We start from the raw sequence: 23779 nt of genomic DNA, 5'->3' as shown, positions 1-23779 counted from the left end.
CAGTGTTTTTGTGCACAAATGAAGGCATTGTGATTTCAAGTAGGAAGAGTATGAACAATTCAGGGCAGGCATGTCTTTATTGGCAGCCTGTTTTCTTCTACGGATCCCAAGTAAGGGGTCTGGATATTTCCTCATTTTTGTTATGGAGGAATTACAGAGAGAAACTTATAGAATGTTCTCTGTGGACTTGTGCCCATCTATGGAATGATGCACATGTTTGCAGCTTACAGATCATTGCAGATATTTGAACCAGAAATCAGGAAAGCTGAATATTATTCCCAGCTTCACCTTGGGCCGGGTGTGTGAAACCTTGCACAGGTCCCTTCCCCACTTGAGACCTCAATTTCTTCACCTGTAGGGATTACAGCCTTGGAGTTTGTGACCTGTAAGAATTCTGTGAGGTAGTATGGCAAATATTCTCACCACCATTTTACAAATGAAGAAATGGGGCAAAGGAAGGCTCAAGTACTTACCCAAAACCATGTGGATAGAACTTGGAACAGAACCCAGCCCACTCAGTATCTGCTCTCAAGTGTTATGACATCATGTGTGCACTTGCAGAAACACATTAAGACTGTGAAAGAGGTAGTGAAAGAAACAGAAAGAGACAGAAACAAGAATGTAAAAAGCCTAAGCAGCTGTGACTGCCATTCCCAGGAGCTGTCATCCAGGGTGAGTGCAGTGTGAGAATGAGACTCCGCCCTCTCCATCTGCTCAGTTCCCATGCCCCTCTTATTGGGCACACCTGTCCTTCCACTAACAAGATGCAGGCTTTAAGGTTCTGTCATTTTGACTTGTGACTTTCCCATAGAGTGCTAGAGTGTGGACTTCAGAATCACAGACAGGTTTAAACCTTGGCTCTAACACGTACAAGCTATGTAATTTTGTCATTTCACCTTTCTGAGCCTCAATTTTATTATGCACAAAATAAGAATGATGAGTACGTAACCTAACAGAGTTAAGTGAAGTGATGTTCGGAAATCCTTAGCTCCAGGCACAGGGTATAAAAGGTGCTCAATCAATTTATATTTTCAATAGTCATCCTTGTCATGATTACTTTTATTATATTTAGATATTGACAGGCTCGGTGTGAAGTTACCCTGGTGCTGGGCCGGGTCTCTTGTTCCTGCTCCTGAGCCCTCACCTGTACCAGAACCAGGTAAAGGAGGCTCAGTGAGAACTTAGCTCTAAAAAGAAAAGAAAAAGAATCATTCATGTAGAATACAGTTCATTGATTTAGAGAAATATTTATTTTACATTGTTCAGGGCAAAAAAGCAGGTGATTTTTAAAACTCAGATGATGGTGTCACCAGAAAATACAGTGACTATGGACTGCCACCTACCTCACACTCACCCCTCCTTGTGATGTTCTTGGAAAAGAGATACAGACAAGGAACAAAGGCTAGGGAAGGCATTTCAATATTAGCTGGGCATGGACCCCAAATTCAAAAGCAGAGCCCTGAGTCTTTTGGTAAGCTCAAATGAACCATATGAACCCACATTTTTTTTCTAAGCTAATTTGGTTTTAAAAGCTTCAAACGAGGCCAGGCACAGTGACTCACACCTGTAATCCCAGCACTTTGGGAGGCTGAGGCGGGCAGATCACCTGAGGCCAGGGGTTCGAGATCCGCCTGACCAACATGGAGAAACCCCATCTCTACTAAAAATACAAAAATTAGGTAGTCATGGTGGTGGACACCTGTATCCCCAATTACTCAGGAGGCTGAGACAGGAGAATTGCTTGAACCCAGGAGGCAGAGGTTGTGGTGAGCCGAGATCACGCCATTGCACTCCAGCCTGGGCAACAGAGTCTCTGTCTGAAAATAAAATTTAAATAAATAATGCCTCAAATGCAAGGCCAATCCAGCACACTCAGCAGCTTGAGGAAGAACGTTCCCAGGAATACCATGGGGACCATTGCTCGCAATAGCTGCTGATGAGCCAACTGCTGCTTAAAGCAACTGCCCCTACCGCCCACCAGTTAACATGTTCACACGCCAGCACCCGGCTAAGCGCTCTCAACGCCTTACCCTCTTCCTCACAGGGGAAGAAGGAGGGTATTCACAAAATGAAAAGGAGGAGTCAGCCTTGAATGTCCCCTGGCCTAGAGTTCTGTAGCAATAACACGGTAGATACGGTGGGATACCATCAATGTGGTAAGAGTGTGTGTGTGTGTGTGATGGGAAGCAGGGAGGGTGTGTCTGTAAAAGACCCAGGTCCTACAGCAAAGTTTTCGCAATGCTTATGCCTAGATGGTGTGAATTCTGGGAATTTTTGTTTTGTTGCTTTTTAGTATCCCATAAGCTTCCTCCAGCAAAAGGAAATTTGTAATTTTATGGCCAGGCACAGTGACTCACACCTGTAATCCCAGCACTTAGGGAGGCCAAGGTGGGAGCATCACTTGAGCCCAGTAGTTTGAGATCAGCCTGGGCAATATAGTGAAACTTCATCTCTACCAAAAAAAAAACATTTTAATTAGCTGGGCATGTTGGCATGAGCCTGTAGTCCCAGCTACTTGGGAGGCAGAGGTGAGAAGATAGCTTAAGCCCAGGAGGTCAAGGCTGCAGTGAGCTGTGATTGTGCCACTGTACTCTAGTCTGGGTGACAGAGCAAGACCTTACAATAAATAAATAAATAAATAAAGTAGTTTTAAAATGTAATGGAAAATCACCCCAATCAAAATAGTAATCACAAAATATCAAGTACCCAGGCTGTATTTAATTGGGGATATGTTTTTATTCATTTTTTTTCCTGGAAAAGTTTAGTATGCCTTAGAAGTTTTAAAGATAAGTATGACACAGAGAACGGAAGGCACAAATGTTTTTTAACTTATTAAGAAAAATTATAGTTGGCTACATAAAAATGTAATACTTCTACAAATCAAGAGTGCTGTAAATGAAACTAAGCAAATGATAAACTGGGAAAATATAATTAACTGTCTAAGGTCAACCTTGAATATTCATAGAGTTCTTCAAATTTATAAGAAAAATGGGGGCAAAGAAGGTCTTTCATAGCTAGAGCTTTCTGTCTAGAGTTTTGTAATGTCTCAAGCTGCAAGGTATCACAGGGCACAGGATATTTATGGTACAGTATGCAATGCACAGAGGCACTGTTTTGTCATGCCATATTGTTGGGTGATAATGAAGTGATGTTTTAAGTATTTAACTTCTAACATAATGGCTTATTGCATATAGTTAGATGTTTTACTTTGTCTTAATTACTTTTTGGATTTGGGGTGGAAGTACAACACAGTGTAATTTTTTCCCACTTAAAATAATGGGATATAGGCTACTAGTGAATATCTTTACACAGAACATTTGATTTCCAGGAAGGGATTACTGACATTCAGCAGGAGATGTCTGTACTTTCAAAAGGGCCATGTACTTGAATCCTATCTAGTTAAAAAAGAAAAAGAAAAAAACCATAAAAGATGTATGTATAAAAAGGATTTCATTGCAGTTTTATTTTAAATTGCAAAACTTTGGAAACCTAAATGGTTAACAGGGTGTCTGTTAAATACATTCTAGTAAATCTGTATGATTGAATCTTGTGAAGTCATTTCAACTATATTTTTGAAGACATTTAATTATATGGGAAAATTCTTGCAATATAACAGTAAGTGTCCAAGGATCAACAGAAGATATATAACATATGATGCAAGTTGTGTAAAAGAAAAATATTTGTATATGCAGAGAATAAACACTCCAAGAACATAATATAATTGCTTAACAGTGGTTGTCTCTGAGAGCGCAGTGGATGAGTTTTTCTTCCTGTTGTTCTCAGAGAAGACCTCAAATTTTCTTTAATGATAATATATTTGTATTTCTTAAAGAACACTTTTTAAAAAAATATAGCAGGGGCTGGGGTGACTGGAAATAGTAACAAGAGTAACAACAGCAGGTGCAGCAACAGCAGCTAACACTTGTGTAGCACTTGACTCTGGGCCAGGTAATAAAAGCCAAGTTATGAGCCCACACTGAACTTTGCCTTGGTAAGCAGCATCCTGCCTCTAGCATCATCCAGTCTCTGCCCATAGGGATGAATTCAAGTCCAGGAAATTTGTGAAGCCAGAAGTATCTGGTCAAAGATCAGAAGAGTCAGCTTATTAGCCGACTCCAGTGGGTACTCGCAGAAGCCACATGCAGTATGTAGAGGTCAAGTGGTGGGAAGAATACAGGGTTTGTGGAGCAGCCAGACCTGGATTCAAATCCTGCCTTAATTCCTGTGTGACCTTGAGGAACATACTTCACCTTTCTGAATCTCACTTGCTCACAAGTAGAATAAGAGCACCTCACAGCGTGGTCAGATGTTGTGAGGGTTAGAGCGGCAGCCTGTAAAACACCTAATATCCACGAGATGCTCAGAAAATACTCCTCTCCCACCCTTTTGTGATGGTGATGGTATCACTGACTTCTTCTTAGGTTGTCCTTCCTTTGTTATTATTAATTTCAATAAGGATGGCAGAAGATAAGCAAAATGACTTGGCTAAACTTGCCCCATTGACACATAAGTACTCATGAATATCTATGTGTGAATAAATGAAGAATGAGAAAGTGAAGAATTGAACAAATGAATGACAGCATACCTAGAGAACGATGATCTTACCCTGACTTGCCTGCTTTTCCCTTTTCAGCTTATCCACTCACCAAATGCCCTCCTCCCACCATCCTCCCCAATGCTGAAGTCGTCACAGAGAATGAAGAATTCAACATAGGTACCACCTCCCAAGCCTGGGAAAGGAAGGGAAGGTGGCAGTGGGAGCTGTTGGGACAGTGGGGCTCATCCCTCCCTCCTGTCCCTGGAGAGAGAAACAGTAGGCCCTGTGCCAGAGGGTTCTGTCAGCTGAGTTTGTACCCAAAATAAAATCAAAAGGAGAGCCAGAAAAAAGTTTTCTTCTGTGATTCAAGTCAGCATCTTTTTGAGAAATAAATCCATGCAAGATAATATAAAATGCCCTGGAATACGAAACAGTCCTAGGCTCAGGCAAGGCTGAGCTGTGAGACGGGAGCAGGTGTCTGGGCCATTTGATGAGAGCCGAGCTAGTTATTTAAGTCTGAACAGAATATGACCCACCTCTGATCATCACCTAGAAGTGAGTTCAGGCCCATCTGCCCTGTCCAAACTTCTGAAGGGAGTCCTCATGTTGGTCGTTCTTTGACAGGTGACATCGTACGCTACAGATGCCTCCCTGGCTTTACCTTAGTGGGGAATGAAATCCTGACCTGCAAACTTGGAACTTCCCTGCAGTTTGAAGGCCCACCGCCAATATGTGAAGGTAATTACATGGAGCTGCATCCGTATGGGGCCTAGAAGTTCCTCCCAAACAAAGCCCTTGTTTTGCTTCTCTTTCTATTCCCAGTTTTCAGCTCAGCCACTACCCCATAACATGAAAAGTCTCTTGATAAATGTCTGATGAATGAATGAGTGCCTGAGGAATGAGTGAGCAATCACTCTAGATAGGTTCTTTGCCCTCTTCTGATGTCTGAACCTGTGAATTGGCCACAGTGGCCACATTTATTTCCATCTTCCTTTTTTTTCTTTTCTGGGAATTTCTTGGAATTGCACACTGAGCAATGGAAGCAGGAAGTCCCTCCCTGGGCCCTCAGAGAAGGGCGGGCTCACACACCAACCCTGCCTTAATGGTGCTCAGATGCACCCAAGGTCCTGTGTGCCAAACCAGGCAACTGAGAGACCACAGCAGTCTTTCTTCCAGTGTACTACGCCTTGACAGAAATGAATTTGCTTCACCTAGTCACCCCAACTAAGATCAAAACATATTCTCTACTCATCAGGCATCTGACCTAAGGCAAGGTACCTGATTGTCTTGCCCTCAATCTTCCCTGCTGTAATGGTAGTACTTATGTCATGGGGTTATTCAATGGATTATTAACATAAAGCAGTTTAGAATGATGCCTGGCATGCGGTAATTGTTCCTTGTTTGCTGTTAATATTATCGCTAGTGTGACTACTGTTTCTAGAACTACTGCTGCCTGCAAATATTCAGTAGCCTGTGGGGAAACAGGTCAGCCTTTGCCCCACCCCTGGGAAAGCAAGAGCAGGCAGCACCTGCAATATGGACTGTCCGTGAGGAAGAGCAGACCTGGTAGAGGCAGGAGTGGACGACGAGGCCTAAGAACTTAAATATCATCACATCTCAGTGCCCTGTGCTGGTCATCGGATTAGTGAAATCAGGAGCTTGTCAAAAGCTAAGCAAGTCTCCTCCTAGAAGACATTTGTTTTCCTTCTCTTCTTAAAATTAAAAAGGAAGCTCTATCAGGAAAAGTCAGTGAGTACCTTTCAAAGCTACTTGGGAAGAATCCTGGATGAGTCCTGTGAAATTCTGGGCCACAGCAAGATCTGTCTAGGAGCTCAGCCCCAGTGCTGAATACCAAGCCCCACTTCTCTGAAGGCAGAGGTGAGATGGGTGGACAGCCCATGGCAGTCTTCTACGCAAAATAGCATTACCTGAGATTGTAATTTAGGGATTAATTTTTGGCCTTGCAGTTCCAGAAACTCCCTTATACCAGTGTCCCAGAATCCAGCAAACCTAGGAAGCCTGTCTAAAGGCACATCTACTGCAAAACACCAATTTCTCCATGTGCAATGATTGGAATATAACTATCATCAATGCACACCTTTGTACTGAAAGCACAATGTACTGAAGAAGTTGATTTAGTTCTCAGAACTTTGCCTTGGCGTCTGCACCAAGCAAATGGAGGTGGATGGTCCTGAAATTGCTTTCATGCTGTGATGCTTGCTGTGCTCCAGAACAGAGCACCTCCTCAGTGCTGGAGAAGGGCCTCTCTGAACCAGCAGCTTCCCACCCACTCATGAGGACAACAAAAAACCCAATCCTGCTCCTCCAGCTCCTCCTTTTCTAAGTTCCAAGCTCAATATCTTCTTTAGAATGACATTTTTTTCTTTAGCTATATTAATACTACTAATTAGGCCACAGCCAAGTTCTGAGACCCTTTCTGTTCAAGATGCAGTTATCATCATTCTCTCTACAGTTTACTGAAGCACTATGTTGCATGCTTTACATATATTATTTCAAAAACAAATTTTTTTGAGACGGAGTCTCACTCTGTCTCCAGGCTAGAGTGTCCCACTTCTCTGAAGGCAGTGGGGCTCTCCAGCCTGGCGACAGAACGAGACAGAGTGGTACAATCTCGGCTCACTGCAACCTCCACCTCCCAGGTTCAAGCGATTCTCCTGCTTCAGGCTCGCTGGCAGCTGGGACTACAGGTGCACACCACCATGCCAAGCTTATTGTTGTATTTTTAGTAGAGACAGGGTTTCACCTTGTTGGCCAAGATGGTCTCAATCTCTTGACCTTGTGATCCACCCACCTTGGCCTCCCAAAGTGTTGGGATTACAGGCGTGAGCCGCCACGCCTGGCCTGTAATCTTTTATATAACGCTCACAACAATCCCGTAAGGTCCGTGCTATCTCTGTGTTGGCGATGGAGAAGCCATCACACAGAGAGGAGATAATTTGTTCAAGACCACACCTGTAGTAAGTGGCAGAGGTGGGCTATAAATCTAGGTGTATTTGACTCAAAATCCCATGTACTTCCCTCTGCCCTATACAGTACCATCTTTGATGAAACAAAACCCATTTTATAGATTATCTCCTTTGGATTTGGGGATGCCTTACTATTATCCATATGTATGTTTCATCTTTCCCTACCCAAAGCCAAGTAGTAGAATCCACAGCTTAGCTAGGAAGTAACTCCAACCAACTGACCAAGCCTAAGTCCAAGAAATACGGCAATATCAACACAGGGTCTAAGGCCACCTCACGTCATGGAGCAGTACAGTGATGGATGTGGGATCTTATGTGAATATGCTCAAATACCGATTTTCTAAAGATTGCCTTTTGTATTGGGAAAAGCAAATGTGTTTGCCATAGTTCCATTCCACCTCATGTTACCTGGTGTCTCTCTTTCTTTCTCCAAGTGCACTGCCCAACAAATGAGCTTCTGACAGACTCCACAGGTGTCATCTTGAGCCAGAGCTACCCTGGAAGCTATCCTCAGTTCCAGACCTGCTCCTGGCTGGTGAGAGTGGAGCCTGACTATAACATCTCCCTCACAGTGGAGTACTTCCTCAGCGAGAAGCAGTATGATGAGTTTGAGATTTTTGATGGTAAGTCGGTCAAATGCTGCATACGCCTCTGCTGCAGAAAACATGGACTCGCTCCAGAGCCCTAGGAGTCTGTGCTGCAGTTTTCCTATCAGGGCTTGCCAGAAGCTCCATAGGATGTCCTTCCCTACCACAGCATCCCCAAGGCCATGGGACCTGAGGGTGGCATGGCCCAAGCAGCAGGGCTGCTTGTATTACAACTTGAACCTGTTACCGAGCCTTTTCTTACTCTAGCTCCCACTCAAAGTCATTCCTGTTAATGTCAACAGATAAATGGGTCATAGCAGTATTCCCAAGTGAAGAGTGTGCTTCCTCCAAAACCCAGAGACCTACCAAACATTGTGCTGCTTCTTTGGCTTTAAGTGAGAAAAGGTACAATAATTTGCTCTTTAATTTGGAGGGAATGTCTCAGCATGCTTCAGACCACTGGACCCTAAAAACTTAACAGCAGACTTGGTAGGATTTCTCTCTTACCCTCTGGAGCACATGTGTCCTGCAATGGCATCTTGCCAAAGCACTAACTGTCCCTTCTCACTCATCAGAGCCGATTAATATGATGTCCTCAATAGAGTGAACCAATACGTTATATTCTGCAAGATGTGCAGATGGTCCACATCCCTTTATACTCTATTCTGACAGAGAACAAGGGAAGTAACACAGCTCTGGGGGAAACCATGAATGTATACTGTTGTATACCTCATGTGAATGTAAACTGCTTCTGATGCTTCTGTCTGAAGGGTATGGAAAAGACTACATGGCCAGATCAACAGCTGCATTCCATGTATCTAAGGCGGTGTTAATCTGTTCTAATAAAGATATGAACCTTACACAGCTGCTACAATTGAGGCTCCTACGTGGTTCAATGTGTACTGTGAGACAGACCTGGGCCAGAACTCCATTTATTCCCAACCCCAGTCTTCATACACCCCTCCTGTGACAGGGTAGCTGTGATAGTGCTTTGGGCCTCCCCTCCATCAGCATCAATTAACATCCTGTATCCAGAAGTCTTTGATATATCTGAACATTCCCTTTTCTATAATATTCAGTTTTCTGAGTAAACAGTAGTAGGTCTTTTGGGGGAAGAACTGTAGGAACAACTACTATATATAATTGTTGTCATTGTGCAGGGTTTTTTTCATAGGGACCCGGCCTCTTGAGAAATGAAACCTGGCTTAAGTCTGCAAACTGGGCAAAGGATTGCACCTTTCCGCTGGGGGCAGCTTTTCTCACCCTGCGGTTATCTGCTCATGATCTATTTTGTTTATATAGTTGTTTTGGCTGCTCTTTTAGGCTTCCTATTTACCTCACCCTTAGGAACATCATGTGCTATGAGCCATCTTTGTAGATCCTGTAGGCCAGGCCTCACAGCTGCCATTCCAACCTCGCTTTCCATTGTAGTAATTATGCCAACTTTGCTTCTGACTGTTAAGTAATTCCACTGGCCTCTGTATTCTAGGACCTTCTCATCCCCATTACTGCTAGGGAGCCCAGCACCTCTTCCCATCAGTTTTGACCCACAGGAGATATCCATTAATTACTCAGCAATGCTGGTCCTCACCCACTCCAGGAAGGCTGAAGCTCCTCACCTCCTGATTGCTTTAATAAATGGTGCGTCCTCCAGGTCTTCCTGAGAACTATGGTCAGCTAGTGGGTGCTCTGCTCTTACACAGTAGACCCAGCCCAGCATGCCACTTCTCTGAGCCTTTCCCTTTACAGCTGGCCATGGCAGTTCTGGTGGCTCTTTGTTTAATATGATCCATTACTTTTTCCAAGCTTCTAAGAGGTGTCTCAGTGGCATAGTAGAGCCATCACTCAGGGACTTTTCCAGGGTGATAAATCCTGTGTTATGGATTATTGAGCTTTATATTCTGCTCCCCTTCAACCAGACCACTGGGGATACAATCCCAGGCACTTAAGGTAGGACAAAAGAAGAGGGAGGTCTTTCTCAAAGTGCCTTCAAAAGCAATATTAGGGAGCTCTTACTTATGACTCGGACGTGACATTTTCATCTAGCTTTATTACTATGTATCCATTCCATAAATATTTTTTCTATATGGCAGGTACTGAGGATTTTTGTTTGTTTGTTTGTTTTGAGACAGAGTTTTGCTCTCTTGGCCCAGGCTGGAGTGCAGTGGTGCAGTTTGGCTCACTGCAACCTCTGCTTCCTGGGTTCAAGCAATTCTCATGCCTTAGACTCCCCAGTAGCTGGGACTACAGGCATGCAACCACCATACCCAGCTGATTTTGTTGTTGTTGTTGTTTTTCAGTAGAGGTGGGGTCTTACTATGTTGCCCAAGCTGGTCTTAAACTCCTGGGCTCAAGTGATCCACCTGCCTCAGCCTCCCAAAGTGCTGGGATTATAAGCATGAGCCATGGTACCCAGCCTGAGCTTTTTCAAATACACCAAGAGAAGAAGGGTGGCCAAGTGGAAGAAGTTCCCCAGTTTGAAAACCAGCTCTTCCCTTAACCAGCTACTTGACCTTGGTCAAGTCTCAAAATGCAAATCAATTTCATCTTACCTGCCAGCTCCTATAGGTGGGCAGAGACTTCCTAGAGCACTGCTTTAGAGCGAGGCTCAGGAGAAAAGAGCACCTTGAGCAATGCCTGTGGATGCAGAGAGAGGAGGGCAAGTACAGATGATTTTGCTGACTCTGAACAGATCACCCCACCCTCTGAGCCCTGAGGTGTTCCCTGGAGGCTCCCTGTGATGGCTCCGATGGTCTGTAATCCTGAGTCCCTCTTACCCCAGGTCCCTCCGGACAGAGCCCTCTGCTAAAAGCCCTCAGTGGAAATTACTCAGCTCCCTTGATTTTCACCAGCTCAAGCAACTCTGTGTACCTGCGCTGGTCATCTGATCATGCCTACAATCGGAAGGGTTTTAAGATTCGCTATTCAGGTGAGTTAAAACACACACACACACACACACACACACACACACACACACACACACACAGGCCATCGGCCCTCTCTTTATCAAAGCTGCAAGCTCCTCGTGAAGACTGGTCAGCTGTTCCCCTCCTCTAAATCTCCCTCACCTGAAGCTAAGTGGTCTTTGCCATTTCCCTATCTCCTATTCTTCTATTTTATTCCCCTCTTTTAACCTCTTCCCTCCCTTCTTATACTGCCAGCCTATGTCTTCAGGATAAGTTTAACTATTACATGTGATCTGATAATGCCTAACAGTGATCCTATCCCTTTAGGAAAGTTAGGAAATCCTAACTTTAAGTTTCCTTAAAACTAAAAAGCCCTAAAGCATGGATTTCCGACTGGCAGATGTTAAGCAGGCGGCAAAGGATGGGCTATATTTCAAGGCCAGGTACCTTTCTTCTGCTCTTCAAGCTGTATCTTATAAACAGAATCAGATCAGAAGACCAGGCCAGCCCAAAGGCTGACCCAGGGAACAATCTATAAGGACTGAAAAAATATTCCTGGGAATATAATGAGATGGAGAAAATTGAATTTATCTGATCTCCTGTCATGGGAATTACTGTCTGTGGTTGGAAGGAAACTTCACAAGCTGCTTGCTGCCCACTTTGAAGGGGAGTGGGTTCAGTGAACTGCTGGCTGGGCTCCGCAAGCTTGGAGACAGAAATGAATTACTTAAGACCATGGCTGGTTCCACCACACAGTAGTTCCCTTTCTGCACTCTTTCCCCTGGCTACCTTTGTCCTACATTCCAAGCAAATGATGGACAAATTTCTAAAGAATCTTGGTTGGGGGCCAGGTGTGGTGGCTCACACTTATGACACCAGCACTTTGGGAGGCCGAGGCAGTTGGATCACCTGAGGTCAGGAGTTTGAGACTAGCCTGACCAACATGGTGAAATCTCATCTCTACTAAAAATACAAAAATTAGCCAGACATGGTGGCATGCACTTGTAATCTCAGCTAGTTGGGAGGCTGAGGCAGGAGAATCGCTTGAACCCAGGAGGCAGAGGTTGCAGTGAACCCAGATCATGCCGTTGCACTCCAGCCTGGCAACAAGAGTGAAACTCCATCTCAAAAAAAAAAAAAAAAAAAAAGAAGAATCTTGGTTGGAAGGGATGTCAAATTATAACTGGCCTGAAGTCCCTCTTGCCACAGTCCATCTTCATGGGTCTCCTGCTTGCAAGACCAGCCCATACTCGGAGGGTGAACAGTCTTAAAGAATGCCTGGGTGTGGTTTTCAGGGAAAAGCCAACCAGGGGAAGCTGAGGGTGCCTGGGAAGAGATGGGTCTTTATTGTCTGAGAGCCCATATCCTCTGCAGAATCTGTCCAACCCTCTCCTTTCCCTGGTGCACGGAGGAGTGGTCTGGGCAGCTGCAATGACTGTGTGCCCCAACATCAGTGACCAGCTCTCTCACTCACTAGCTCTGGGATTATTAGGCAAGGCACTTAACTACTTCAGGCCTCAGTGTCCACAGGATGAAAAGAAACCTTAAGGTGCCTCTTAGGGATGACTCAGGATGAGTACCTGGCAGCTGCTCACTCAAACAGGAAATACAGCGGTTTAGTACCATCTTACTATGCTGTTTGCTAAATTAGGCACCGAACACTATGAAGGAATTACCCTTTCCTTGATGTTCTAAAGACTAACATGCTTGGGGATAATGAGTCAGCTGTAATTACAATACCTATGCCATGTAGAAAATAAATTAATTACATGGTGCAACAATTAGTCCTTAATAATTCAGATATAGTAGACGAGTGTAATTTGCACCTGCGTCTGTCACTGTGACTAGGTATATTTTACAACTGAGATTCTTATTCCTGAGGGAGGTAACCACGTAGATATGACACACATAGAGCACAGGGGGCAAAGCAGGAGTAGAGAAACAAATCCGGCTTGGAAAGAAGCTATTTAAAATGCTAATTTCACCAGCAGAAGGACGTGATCAACAAAAAAAGAGGCCAGGGGATCTCACCGTGGGGCGGCTGTGAGTAAGGGCCCCACACCCGAATCCTGCCTTATCCATCTCTGCCTGCAAGACCCAACCAGGGACTCCTAGGGCAAACAAAGATCATTATCTGTCTGGTCTTTTGGTCATCCCTCTTTCCTGGCCTCACAGAACTCCCCCGAGGATCCCTGGCAGGGTTCGTAATGTGAGTCCTTTAAACTGGGATTTTTGGGGTGTGTGTGTGTGTGTGTGTGTGTGTGTGTGTGTGTTTTGAGATGGAGTCTCACTCTGTCACCCAGGCTAGAGTGCAGTGGCAGGATCTCAGCTCCCTGCAGCCTCCACCTCCTAGGTTGAAGCAATTCTCCTGCCTCAGCCTCCCAAGTAGCTGGGACTACAGGCACACACCATCACACCCGGCCAATTTTTTGTATTGTTAGCAGAGATGAGGTTTCCCCAGGTAGTCCTCAAACTCTTGGCCTCGTGTGATCCACCCACCTCGACCTCCCAAAGTGCTGGGATTATTGGTGTGAGTCACTGCACCTAACCCAGGCTGGGATTTTGGTCTGTTTTCTCCATTGTTGTATTGCAAGCACTTAGAACAACATCTGGAAGATAATAGATACTTGATATCTGTTGAATAAATGAATGAAATAAGTTGAAGCCATATGTGGAGGGGAAATGAGCACTGTAGGGAAACGTGTGTCCCAAGTTGCCACAGGTCTGTCTCAGTGCATTCCCCTACACAACACGAAGAAGGAGAATGACCATTTAATGAGCAATGAATAACGAGCGCCCCATGCTGTGCTGGGGGCTTTATGTATGCAGTCTTTATATACAACTTAAATTGTCCAAAGTAGGAATTACTAGTCCCAATTTACAGGTGAGGAAATTGGAGCTAAGTGATTTGTCCCAAATTACAGACCTGGTAAGATCAGAAATGGGACTTGAGCCCAGGCCTGACTAACGTCAAAGTTCACCCTCCTGCAGTCACACCTTTCTGGAACCAACCCCACTGGGTTCTACTTTCTAAGTCTGTTTGGGAGCTGAAGGGATTTGAGAGCCTGAACTTAGCCATACAACCAAATCTGCCTTTGGACCACAAAAGGGAACCAGTGCTTCATGAAGCGGGTTTTTTTTTTTCCTTTGTTTTATTTCTGCTTTATTAACCTGGCTGGGTGTTTTCCAACATCCACCACTCAGACCTTCCTCAGTAGCAGAGGACGTGGCAGTGGCAAAGACAAGGAGATAGGGGGAGAAGAAAGGGGAAAGGGCCTGCACAGAAGACCATGTCTGCCTTCCTGCCGGGACTGGTTCCCTGAACCTCATCTTCTTGTTCAGCCCCTTACTGCAGCCTGCCCAGGGCTCCACTCCATGGCTTCATCCTAGGCCAGACCAGCACCCAACCTGGAGGCTCCATCCACTTTGGCTGCAACGCCGGCTACCGCCTGGTAGGACACAGCATGGCGATCTGTACCCGGCACCCCCAAGGCTACCACCTGTGGAGTGAAGCCATCCCTCTCTGTCAAGGTGAGAAGCAGGTGGAAAGGGGGCCACAGGTAGCTCGGATCCAACTCACATCTTGGGTTTGTCCAGGACTATTCACTTCCAAATGTGGGTTTACTGTTTGATAATTAATTCATTCTTTCCACCAGCATTTACTGAAGACCTGTAGTGCATAGCAATCTCAGTGTTTTGAGATCCACGGGGGAGATGGGTATGTGAGCACATCAATGCAAGTGACAGAGGAGGGAAGTGTTGTGTCATGAGCACAATCAGTGTTCTAGGAGCCCAGAGGTGGCCCTCCTTCCTCCTGGTCAGCTGGGGAGGGCTCCCAGCTGCGGAGATGCTTGGGCTTGGGCTCATAGAGCAAATGGGTTGATCAAACACTTGAAATGTACCAGTCAGTTTACATGCATTACCTTTTATATTTTATGAGTTTTTTCTCTTACAGTAATATACACTCAAACTAAAAATCTGAAGAAAAAAACTGTAGATAATGCAAAAGAAAAAAGTGAAAATGAACAAAAAACCTGAGATCACCATTATTAACATTCCAGCACATTTCCTTTGGTCTTATATACCTTGATTACAAAAATTGGATCATCCCTGTGCAAAGCTCTTATAGATTTTGTTTCCGATATGCTGTGTGACCATTGAAAATAATGGTGAGGGAGTATATTTAACTATATATTATTACATATATTACATACTATTATTGTTGGTGGGTTTTTTTGGTTTGTTTTTTGGTTTTTGTTTTTGAGATGGAGTCTTGCTGTGTCACCCAGGCTGGAGTGCAGTGGCACAATCTCAGCTCACTGTACCCTCTGCCTCCTGGGTTCAAGCAATTTTCCTGTCTCAGCCTCCCAAGTAGCTGGGACTACAGGCGCCCGCCACCACGCCCAGCTATTTTTTTTATTTTTAGTAGAGATGGGGTTTCACCATATTGGTCAGGCTGGTCTCAAACTCCTGACCTCAGGTGATCCACCTGCCTCAGCCTCCCAAAGGGCTGGGATCACAGGCATGAGCCACTGCACCTGGCCTCTGTTGTTAATATTATACTTCCTCACCATTATTTTCAATGGTGGCACAGCATTATGAGAAAACATTCATTTAAGTATCATTCTATGGCCATTTGAATTTCTATATTCTTTGTGACTATAAACTTATAATTCTATCTTTATGAATATTACATATTTATTTCCTTAAAGCAAATTCCCAGAAGTGAGATTGTCACATCATATGTGATTGACAGCTGTCAATACTGATTGCCCCCCAGAAAGTTTTGTCCTCATGTATAGCAGTACATGAGAGCTGTCTTTTCTCTGGCAGTCTCAATGTTATGCACTGCATTTAAAAAGAAAAAAAAAAAAAAAGAAGACATTGCCAACTGCATAGATAAAAACAGGAAATCACATTGCTGTTTGATTTTTCCTTTGGGTCCCAGTAGTGGTGAAGTACTCTTTAATGACGTCTCTCATCTCTAATCCTCACAACCTTCTCGCCTGTGCCTGGGCTTTCTCAAAGAACAAAAACAATGTGCTATTAATAATCTATTTTAGCCTTAAGCAAAGGTCACAGTGAACTGGCTGTCCACAAATGGCAAATGGCATTTGGCTTTGGTCTCTGCGTCTCTAACTGCATTAACATGGACAAGTCTTTTTTCCGGAGAGCAAGTTGGAACCTACCAAGCCTCTCATTTCTGTTACCTTACATCACCACCCAAAATTAAACTTCCCCCAGGCTTTGATTCACCCATCTTCATACTACTGTGCATGTCTTCTCCCTATGCCACCCCTACCATGCCTCCCACTGATGCCCTTCCTCTGAGCCTCCCCTGGCATTCTCTGGAATCCTAGTTCCATGGCCAGCAAGCATACACCCTCAGTCCATACCCAGCAGGCTACCTTCACTTCCTCCCTCCAAGGAGACCATGGCTGTCCTCTGAGAGCGCATATGCTGTGGCCCTTTCAAGTGGCGTGTTAATCCCCCTCCACCCACCTCCTACTTCCCGCACAATTCTGGGCCAGGAAGGGCCTGGCATTCTTCCAGTTCTCTACTGCTGCTTCCAAACCATGATTTCTCCACTCCTCCTTTAGAGACTCTGTGCCTCCTAATGCCTTCTCTCTCCTTCCCCATCCATTCTCTCACCCCATGTCTCTCTCCCTCGGAGATCTCATTCCACCACAAGCCTCAAATACTTTGTATTGTATCCCCTCCCCTCTTACCCACAGGAAGTGTCCCTCTTACCACTGGGTTTGGGTACCTGCATTTTGGCATAGAGATCATGAAACACAGGCTTTTAGTATCTCAGGCTAGAGTATTATCTTCTGTCCCCTCAGTTATTTATACAAGCAAGACCAGGCTAGGGCCTATGAGAAGTGGCTGCTGCCCGCTTCCTTCACTGGCCTCCCTGGGTTGACTCTCCATGCAAGACACCAGTGGAGATACAAGCATTTCTTCCCTACAGATTCAAAGAAGCTGTGTAGATAGTTGATCTGATATGACAGTTTGACTAACCTAGGACCAGTGAAGAAGCCCAAAGCCTTTCTGTATAGTCATTAAGAGTCTCATGTTTACACACTCCCTGATTTCTCATTCCTTCTGTGTTCCTGATCCTCCTCTTCTGGAGGGTTCCATGTCTAGACCCTTCTTCCATCTTGGTATTCCAACTTCTCTCCCTCTAAACAGTCTACCCTCCCCTATTCATAATGGAACCCCAGCCTGATGCCTTTTATTGGTTCTGGAAATTCTTGTAGCATCAAGCATCTTGTTAGGCAATCTCAATGGGACTCTGCCCAAGCTTATTCTGGCTCTGATCGAAGGAGGTCTGAGCTCTAGACTAGTTGCCAAAGGGGATAGTGGATGGAGGCAGTAGTGGGCACTTTGACGGATTAGTCTTTCCATCTGTAATACCCTCCAAGCTATCAAAGGGCAAGGATGATTTATAAGTATTATTTTCTTTCAAAGACCAAATAATCTACTCTTTCCTAAGTAATTCATATTCCTCCTATAAACATAATGTCGACCCTACTCCTTATAAAATAATGACCCTGGTCATGTTGCTGCAGACATTTCTCTCCTGAGTTGCCACTTTGAGATTCCTTTTCTTTGTATTCCTGAGTTAGTTCTGCCATTTTTTATATCCCATATCTTGCCCTTTCTTGGTTTTCACCCTTTTTCATGAGGTATATCCTTAAGTAAATTCCTTAGAAAGAGTTCATGAGAGGTACATTTTCTGTGACTTTACATTTCTGATAGTGTCTATCTTTTTGCCCTCACACATGCTTGGTCAGTTGAGTAGGCAAAATTCTAGTTTACAAATCATTTTCTTCAGAAGTTGGTTTGTTCCATTATCTTTAAACACTCAGTGTTGCCAATGGGAAGTCTTATGCCAATTTGTTTCTTCTTCCTTCACAGTTATGTTGTATTTTTTTCTCTTTCTAGGAACTTGGAGGAATGCCTATGTGTCTTTGGACTTCTTAGATGCACAAAATTCCATGATGGTGAATCTAAGAGTGATTCTCTTTGCATTCCTTTGGCTCCCTTTCCATCTGAAGACTTCTGTCTCTCTTCAGCTCTGAGAAATTTGCATCTATAATAATTCCATCCCATCCGCTTTTGGGGTTCTCTCTTTCTGGAGCTCTGAACAGCTGGACGCTGGACCTCCTGTATTGAGGATCTATCTTCTGTGTTTTCAATCCTTTTCTCTTATTTTGAGTCTCTTTATTTTCCTATAGTCTAAGAAATTTACTTTGAATCTGCAACCTTTTTATTTAATGCTTATTTTGGCAATCGTATTTTTCAATTCAAAGAGCTCTTCCTTGTTCTTTTTGTTGTTTTTTTCTTCAGAGCACACTGATTTTATTTTATGAGTACCATATGTCACCTTGACTTTCTCAAGATACTACTGATCAGAAGCTTAAAGATTATATATCTTCTATTTCCTAATTCAGAAACATTTCGTAACAGTGTTAACATTTCAGCACATTTCCTTTGGTCTTTTATATCTTGATTACAAAAATGAGATCATCCCTGTGCAAAGCTCTTATAGATTTTCCTAATTCAGGAAACAGAAGATATATAGTAGAAGGAAATTAGGAACAGATTTAGGAAATAGAAGATATATATTCCTAAGGGGATGTTTGTTTTAAACCTTATCTTGGTTTGTCTTGTTCACACTGCTGATTTTCTTCATCTGTATAGTGATTCTTGATCATATTTTAAGAGTAAGAGCCAGGTTGGTTTTTCCAGGTATGAGATGTGGATTACCTTTGTTGTTTTTATATACAGGTATCCTGGCCCACTAAGTGTCTCCTATCAATGAGAAGTTGAGTATGTGGTAGACCTGGGCAGGCAATGGGGCAGTCTTTAGGCCAAGAGACCATAAACCCTAGAATTAAAAGAGCTTTCCTCTGGGATGCCAACTCCCACCATAGCAGCCCTAATTCATCCTAAGAGAGTTCTCCTTCAGTGGGAAAGAAAATCCTCTCTTTTGTTTGGAGTGTAGATGCTTGAATGCCTCTACACTGTGTTTGTGGGAACAGATAGCAGAGAACTGGTTTCATCCTGAGGCTCCTTCCCACATACTTTGAGCTACAGCTTCTTTGCACTTCTATTTTCATTTCTTCTTCCAAACTTAAGAAAAAAAAAAAACACTCCTCCACTGATGATCCTCCCGTTTTCTTTTTTATTATGAGACTTTACCCTTTTATTAGTTTTTACTACAATTTTATTGGGACCTTGGGAGGGGAGGAAGGATAAAATAGTTTCTCAGAATACCATCTTAAGCCAGAAATGCTCATGATATTGTTTTCCTTTTGCTAGCTCTTTCCTGTGGGCTTCCTGAGGCCCCCAAGAATGGAATGGTGTTTGGCAAGGAGTACACAGTGGGAACCAAGGCTGTGTACAGCTGCAGCGAAGGCTATCACCTCCAGGCAGGCACTGAGGCCACTGCAGAGTGTCTGGACACAGGCCTATGGAGCAACCACAATGTCCCCCCACCGTGTGTCCGTGAGTCCTCGGGCAATGGAGGTGGGTGTAAGGAAGGGTTAATAGGCAGCTGGAGAGATTCCTACAAGGAGAGAACTAAAAGCACCAAAATGAGGAAAAAACCCATGGAGATGGAGATGATTGGGGGATTTCAGAAGAGGAGGCAAGTACTGAAACTGCTCTCCGCATTGATGACCATTGTGCTCTGATGTTTCCGCAAACCACCACGGAACTTAAGAACAGCCTGGTCCACTCCCTTTTAGATGGAAAACCTGTCAGAAAGTTTGCTTGAATGTCCCTTGATTCCAAAGCTCTAAAACGACAACTTTTAGGCCAGATCATAAAATGGCATGATAATGTGCAGTCCAAAGACAGAGGATTTGGTTTTGTTGTGTTTTTTGGCCTACATGTTGCTTTATAACAAATTTTGAATTACTTCACAATCTTTTAAAATCAAGACATTTTACATTAAAATCCATATTTATCTTCTCTTGAAAGATGAAAATCTAACCCAGTGGAACTCAAACATTCAATAATCAACCTCGACTGGGTACTAGTTCTCTTTTCTTATTTTTAATATTTCAGCAGAACTGTACTCCCCAGTTTGCCACATCCCCACCAAACCCACTCTGTTCACTTATCAAACCTGCCTGTGAACTGAAGATGTCTGGATTCTTCATGATTGCATTAAGGTCTCCAAGTCCCTAGATCTGGGTTCTTGCAAGATCTTCCACGATTAATTAATTAATCCTCCCTGTTCCTCATTTCCCCAGCTGTGACCTGTCCTGATATCAGTAGCATCAGCGTGGAGCATGGCCGATGGAGGCTTATCTTTGAGACACAGTACCAGTTCCAGGCCCAGCTGATGCTCATCTGTGACCCTGGCTACTACTATACTGGCCAAAGGGTCATCCGCTGTCAGGCCAATGGCAAATGGAGCCTCGGGGACTCTACGCCCACCTGCCAAAGTAAGCCCAGGAGGGGAGGGTGGGCAAGTCTGGCAGAGTCCCTCCTACCTAAGCTGTCTCATGCATGAGGTGGACTGGGGCGAGGGAAAATGGGGGTACCACCAGGGACTGCAGTGTACTGCTTTTTAGACTCTCATCTAGTAGAATCAAGAGCTGGGAAAATGCCTACTCCTTTAAGCAAGTATTTCTTAGCATCTTCTCATCTTATCAAAAGCTGTCTTTGTCCAGATGAGCATCCACTAATTCATTTCTTTAATATTCATTAGGCTTTTACCGTATGCCAGACACTATAAAGGTATGAAGATAAAAGATTTTGGTTCCTGCCCACAAGGACTTTAGAGTCTGCTGGAGAGGCAGACACATAAAGAAGCAATGATAATGTGGTGTGATAAGACCTGAAATGGGAGTGTATGTGAAAGGAATGAGGGTAGCATAGGGGATAGGTCACCTAAACCTGCCCGCCTTCTCCATTGTCAATTGTTTTTCTTTGGTTCTTTAATATAGTTTCAAAGGTCAGAGTCTCTGGGAAGACACTGAGACAGAGGCTTATTAGAGGGTGCTCTTGAGAGCACCACCTGCAGAAGAGAAAGGAAAGGAGGGAAGGAAGCAGGACTGGGCAGAGGGAGAATTTAGCTCTGATGCAGTATCCGTGAAACCCCCAGCTGACCCCCCAGGGAGCTCTACAGCTGGGATGGCCCTTGAGAATTGTCACAAGTTGGAGCAACAGAGCCTTTATACTACCACACTGACCAGCCATTCGATGCCAGGCTGTTCTAGGAAGGGGACATGACCTGCCTAGGTGGGAGGATTCTTCAACCACAGCAATCTGAAAAGGGCTGACAGCCAAGGGTTGTTTGCCAGCAGCTGGGGAAATAAGTCCTTCTTCAGTCCTAAAACAGGCTCTGAGTGGCTCACCACGGCATGCACTGCAATAGGAATATCTCCCACTACAATAGGAATATGCTCATAATATTTATGTGACCAATGAGGATGTCATAGAGGAAGCAAGTGATTTAAAGAGGTAGAAGGAAGTGGTCTGTGAGAAGTGGGAGTTTGAGACTGGGCAGGAAGAGGAATGATGTCTTCCAATGCTTGTGACCCAGGCTGGGCATGGATCCCAGCACTTTGGGAGGCTGAGGGGGGTGGATCACTTGAGATCAGGAGTCCGAGATCAACCTGGCCAACATGGTGAAACCCCATCTCCACTAAAAAAAATACACACACACACACATTAGCCAGCATGGTGGTGCCCACCTGTAATCCCAAGTACTTGGGAGGCAGGTGTTACAGGGAGTCAAGACTGTGCCACTGCACTCCAGCCTGGACGACAGAGTGAGACTCCATCGCAAAAAAAAAAAAAAAAAAAAGCTAATGTCAGTGATCCAAGACACTGTTGTCTTCACACACTGGTGCAGTCTGCACAGTGGGATGTAACCACATGTGTGGCAGAGTAGTCACAAGCATTTGACAGTCTCACTACAATGCAGCCACTCATATTTCAGTGCAGCCTTGGTGATTAGGCCTCACCTCATACATCAGCCAGAGGCTCTCAGCAGTGCTCTGTTGGAAAAAAGTGTGAGGCTGCTGCAGGGCTCATAAAAGAAGGGAAAGGAAATTGATTAGCAGCGTCTTCCCAGGTCACTAAGGAGCATACCACAGAATCGCCGTCTCTTCCTAACCACAGTGCACATCTCAGCCCCTGAGAAGGATTTAAAAAGCACACAGGCTGGGGCCCTATCTCCAAAGCTGGTGAGTTAGACACCTGCAGCGGAGCTGGGCATTTGAACACCCCTCGGGGGCTTCTGGAAACACCTCCAGTTGAGATGCCACATCACCTAAGTCAGCATCACAGCCCATATTCTGGCCAGGAATTCCAGCAGAGTAAGGTTAAACAGGTCTTGTTTTTGTCACGATTGTTGCTAAGCAGAAGCAGCCACGTCCCTCCTCTTGGGGCTGGCTTACTGAGCATCTTGTGATCATTGTAGTCATCTCCTGTGGAGAGCTCCCCATTCCCCCCAACGGGCACCGCATCGGAACACTGTCTGTCTACGGGGCGACAGCCATCTTCTCCTGCAATTCTGGATACACGATGGTGGGCTCCCGGGTGCGTGAGTGCATGGCCAATGGGCTCTGGAGTGGCTCTGAAGTCCGCTGCCTTGGTAAGTGACCTCTCCAGGCCTAACCTTCCCAGTTTTTCTCCTCGAGATAGAACAGATCTTTCCAAAGCTGGGATCCAGTCTTTGAACAGGATCATTTCGCCTACTGACATAAAATGCTTAATCCGATCACCAACTGTTGGGCATCAGGCATGACTAAAACCCTGGAATAGCTTCTCTTGGGCCACCCAAAGGAATGAGAACTTCAGATCTAAAGAGACAAGCCTTTGAGGGTTTCATTCTGGTTAGAAAAACAATCCCTTCCTATTGGCCTTTATATAATGAGTATAGCCCCAGTCTCCATTTTTGGCAAACTTGTAGACACATCCCTGTAACATGCCTTAAGTACCTTTCATATTATCTATTAGCAAATTTTACACACAATATAGCAACATATACATATATACTAAGCAAATGACAGAAACATAAAACAACCTGGCTTACAAAGGACAAATTTATCCTTTTCTCCATGGCTAATCCACTCTCTGGTTCTATGATTCTGTCTCCTCTTACACCTTTCTTGGACCCCTAGAGGCTAAAAGAGGGCCCCAGCCACATAAGCCTCACAGGATAGATTGGATGGTTTGTCCTGGGGTGAACAGTGCTGTCTTGCCCATGTCCCAAGCCCGTTATTTCCACAGAGAGCCAACAGAAACTGGTGGAAATACCAGGAATATACTCTACCCAAATACCATATAATAAAAAGAACTCACCTAGGTGTTACTCAAGGAGAAGGAAGGAAAGATGAATTTAGCCAAACCATCTGTATTTACACAGTTGTTTCAACACAGCCAGGTTTTGACTGCCTTAATGTAGACAATGGTGCCCTCCATGCAGCAGATGCTCAGTAAAAAACAAGATGTTCAGTCCTGGCACTGTGGCTCATGCCTGTAATCCCAGCAATCAAAAGCTGCTTTGTCCAGATGAGCATCCACTAATTCATTTATTTAATATTCATTAGGCTTTTAATGTATGCCAGACACTATAAAGGTATGAAGATAAAAGATTTTGGTTGAGACGGATCACTTGAGGCTGGGAGTTCGAGACCAGCCTGGCCTCTACTAAAAATACAAAAATTAGCTGGGTGTGATGGTGTGTGCCTGTAGTCCCACCTACTCGGGAGGCTGGTCAATCCCTTTAATCTA

General features: G+C 44.5%; 1 protein-coding gene across 5 annotated transcripts in view; it reads left to right on the top strand.

Annotated features, from left to right (window-relative positions):
* Nucleotides 1-23779, top strand: part of CSMD2 (CUB and Sushi multiple domains 2) — a 617682-nt gene that overhangs the window by 534721 nt on the left and 59182 nt on the right. For all 5 annotated transcript variants that reach the window (XM_032246841.1, XM_032246839.1, XM_032246837.1 and 2 more), the window contains 8 exons: nucleotides 4634-4714; nucleotides 5162-5275; nucleotides 7959-8147; nucleotides 10894-11040; nucleotides 14360-14548; nucleotides 19346-19531; nucleotides 20284-20478; nucleotides 22464-22637. In XM_032246841.1, coding sequence (XP_032102732.1) covers nucleotides 4634-4714; nucleotides 5162-5275; nucleotides 7959-8147; nucleotides 10894-11040; nucleotides 14360-14548; nucleotides 19346-19531; nucleotides 20284-20478; nucleotides 22464-22637 — 1275 coding nt within the window. The remainder of the gene's footprint in view (nucleotides 1-4633; nucleotides 4715-5161; nucleotides 5276-7958; nucleotides 8148-10893; nucleotides 11041-14359; nucleotides 14549-19345; nucleotides 19532-20283; nucleotides 20479-22463; nucleotides 22638-23779) is intronic.

The sequence above is a fragment of the Sapajus apella genome, unplaced genomic scaffold, assembly GCF_009761245.1.
Source record: "Sapajus apella isolate SASKATOON/1434 unplaced genomic scaffold, GSC_monkey_1.0 scaffold62, whole genome shotgun sequence".
Classification (NCBI taxonomy): domain Eukaryota; kingdom Metazoa; phylum Chordata; class Mammalia; order Primates; family Cebidae; genus Sapajus; species Sapajus apella.
This window is presented reverse-complemented; position numbering and strand designations above follow the sequence as displayed.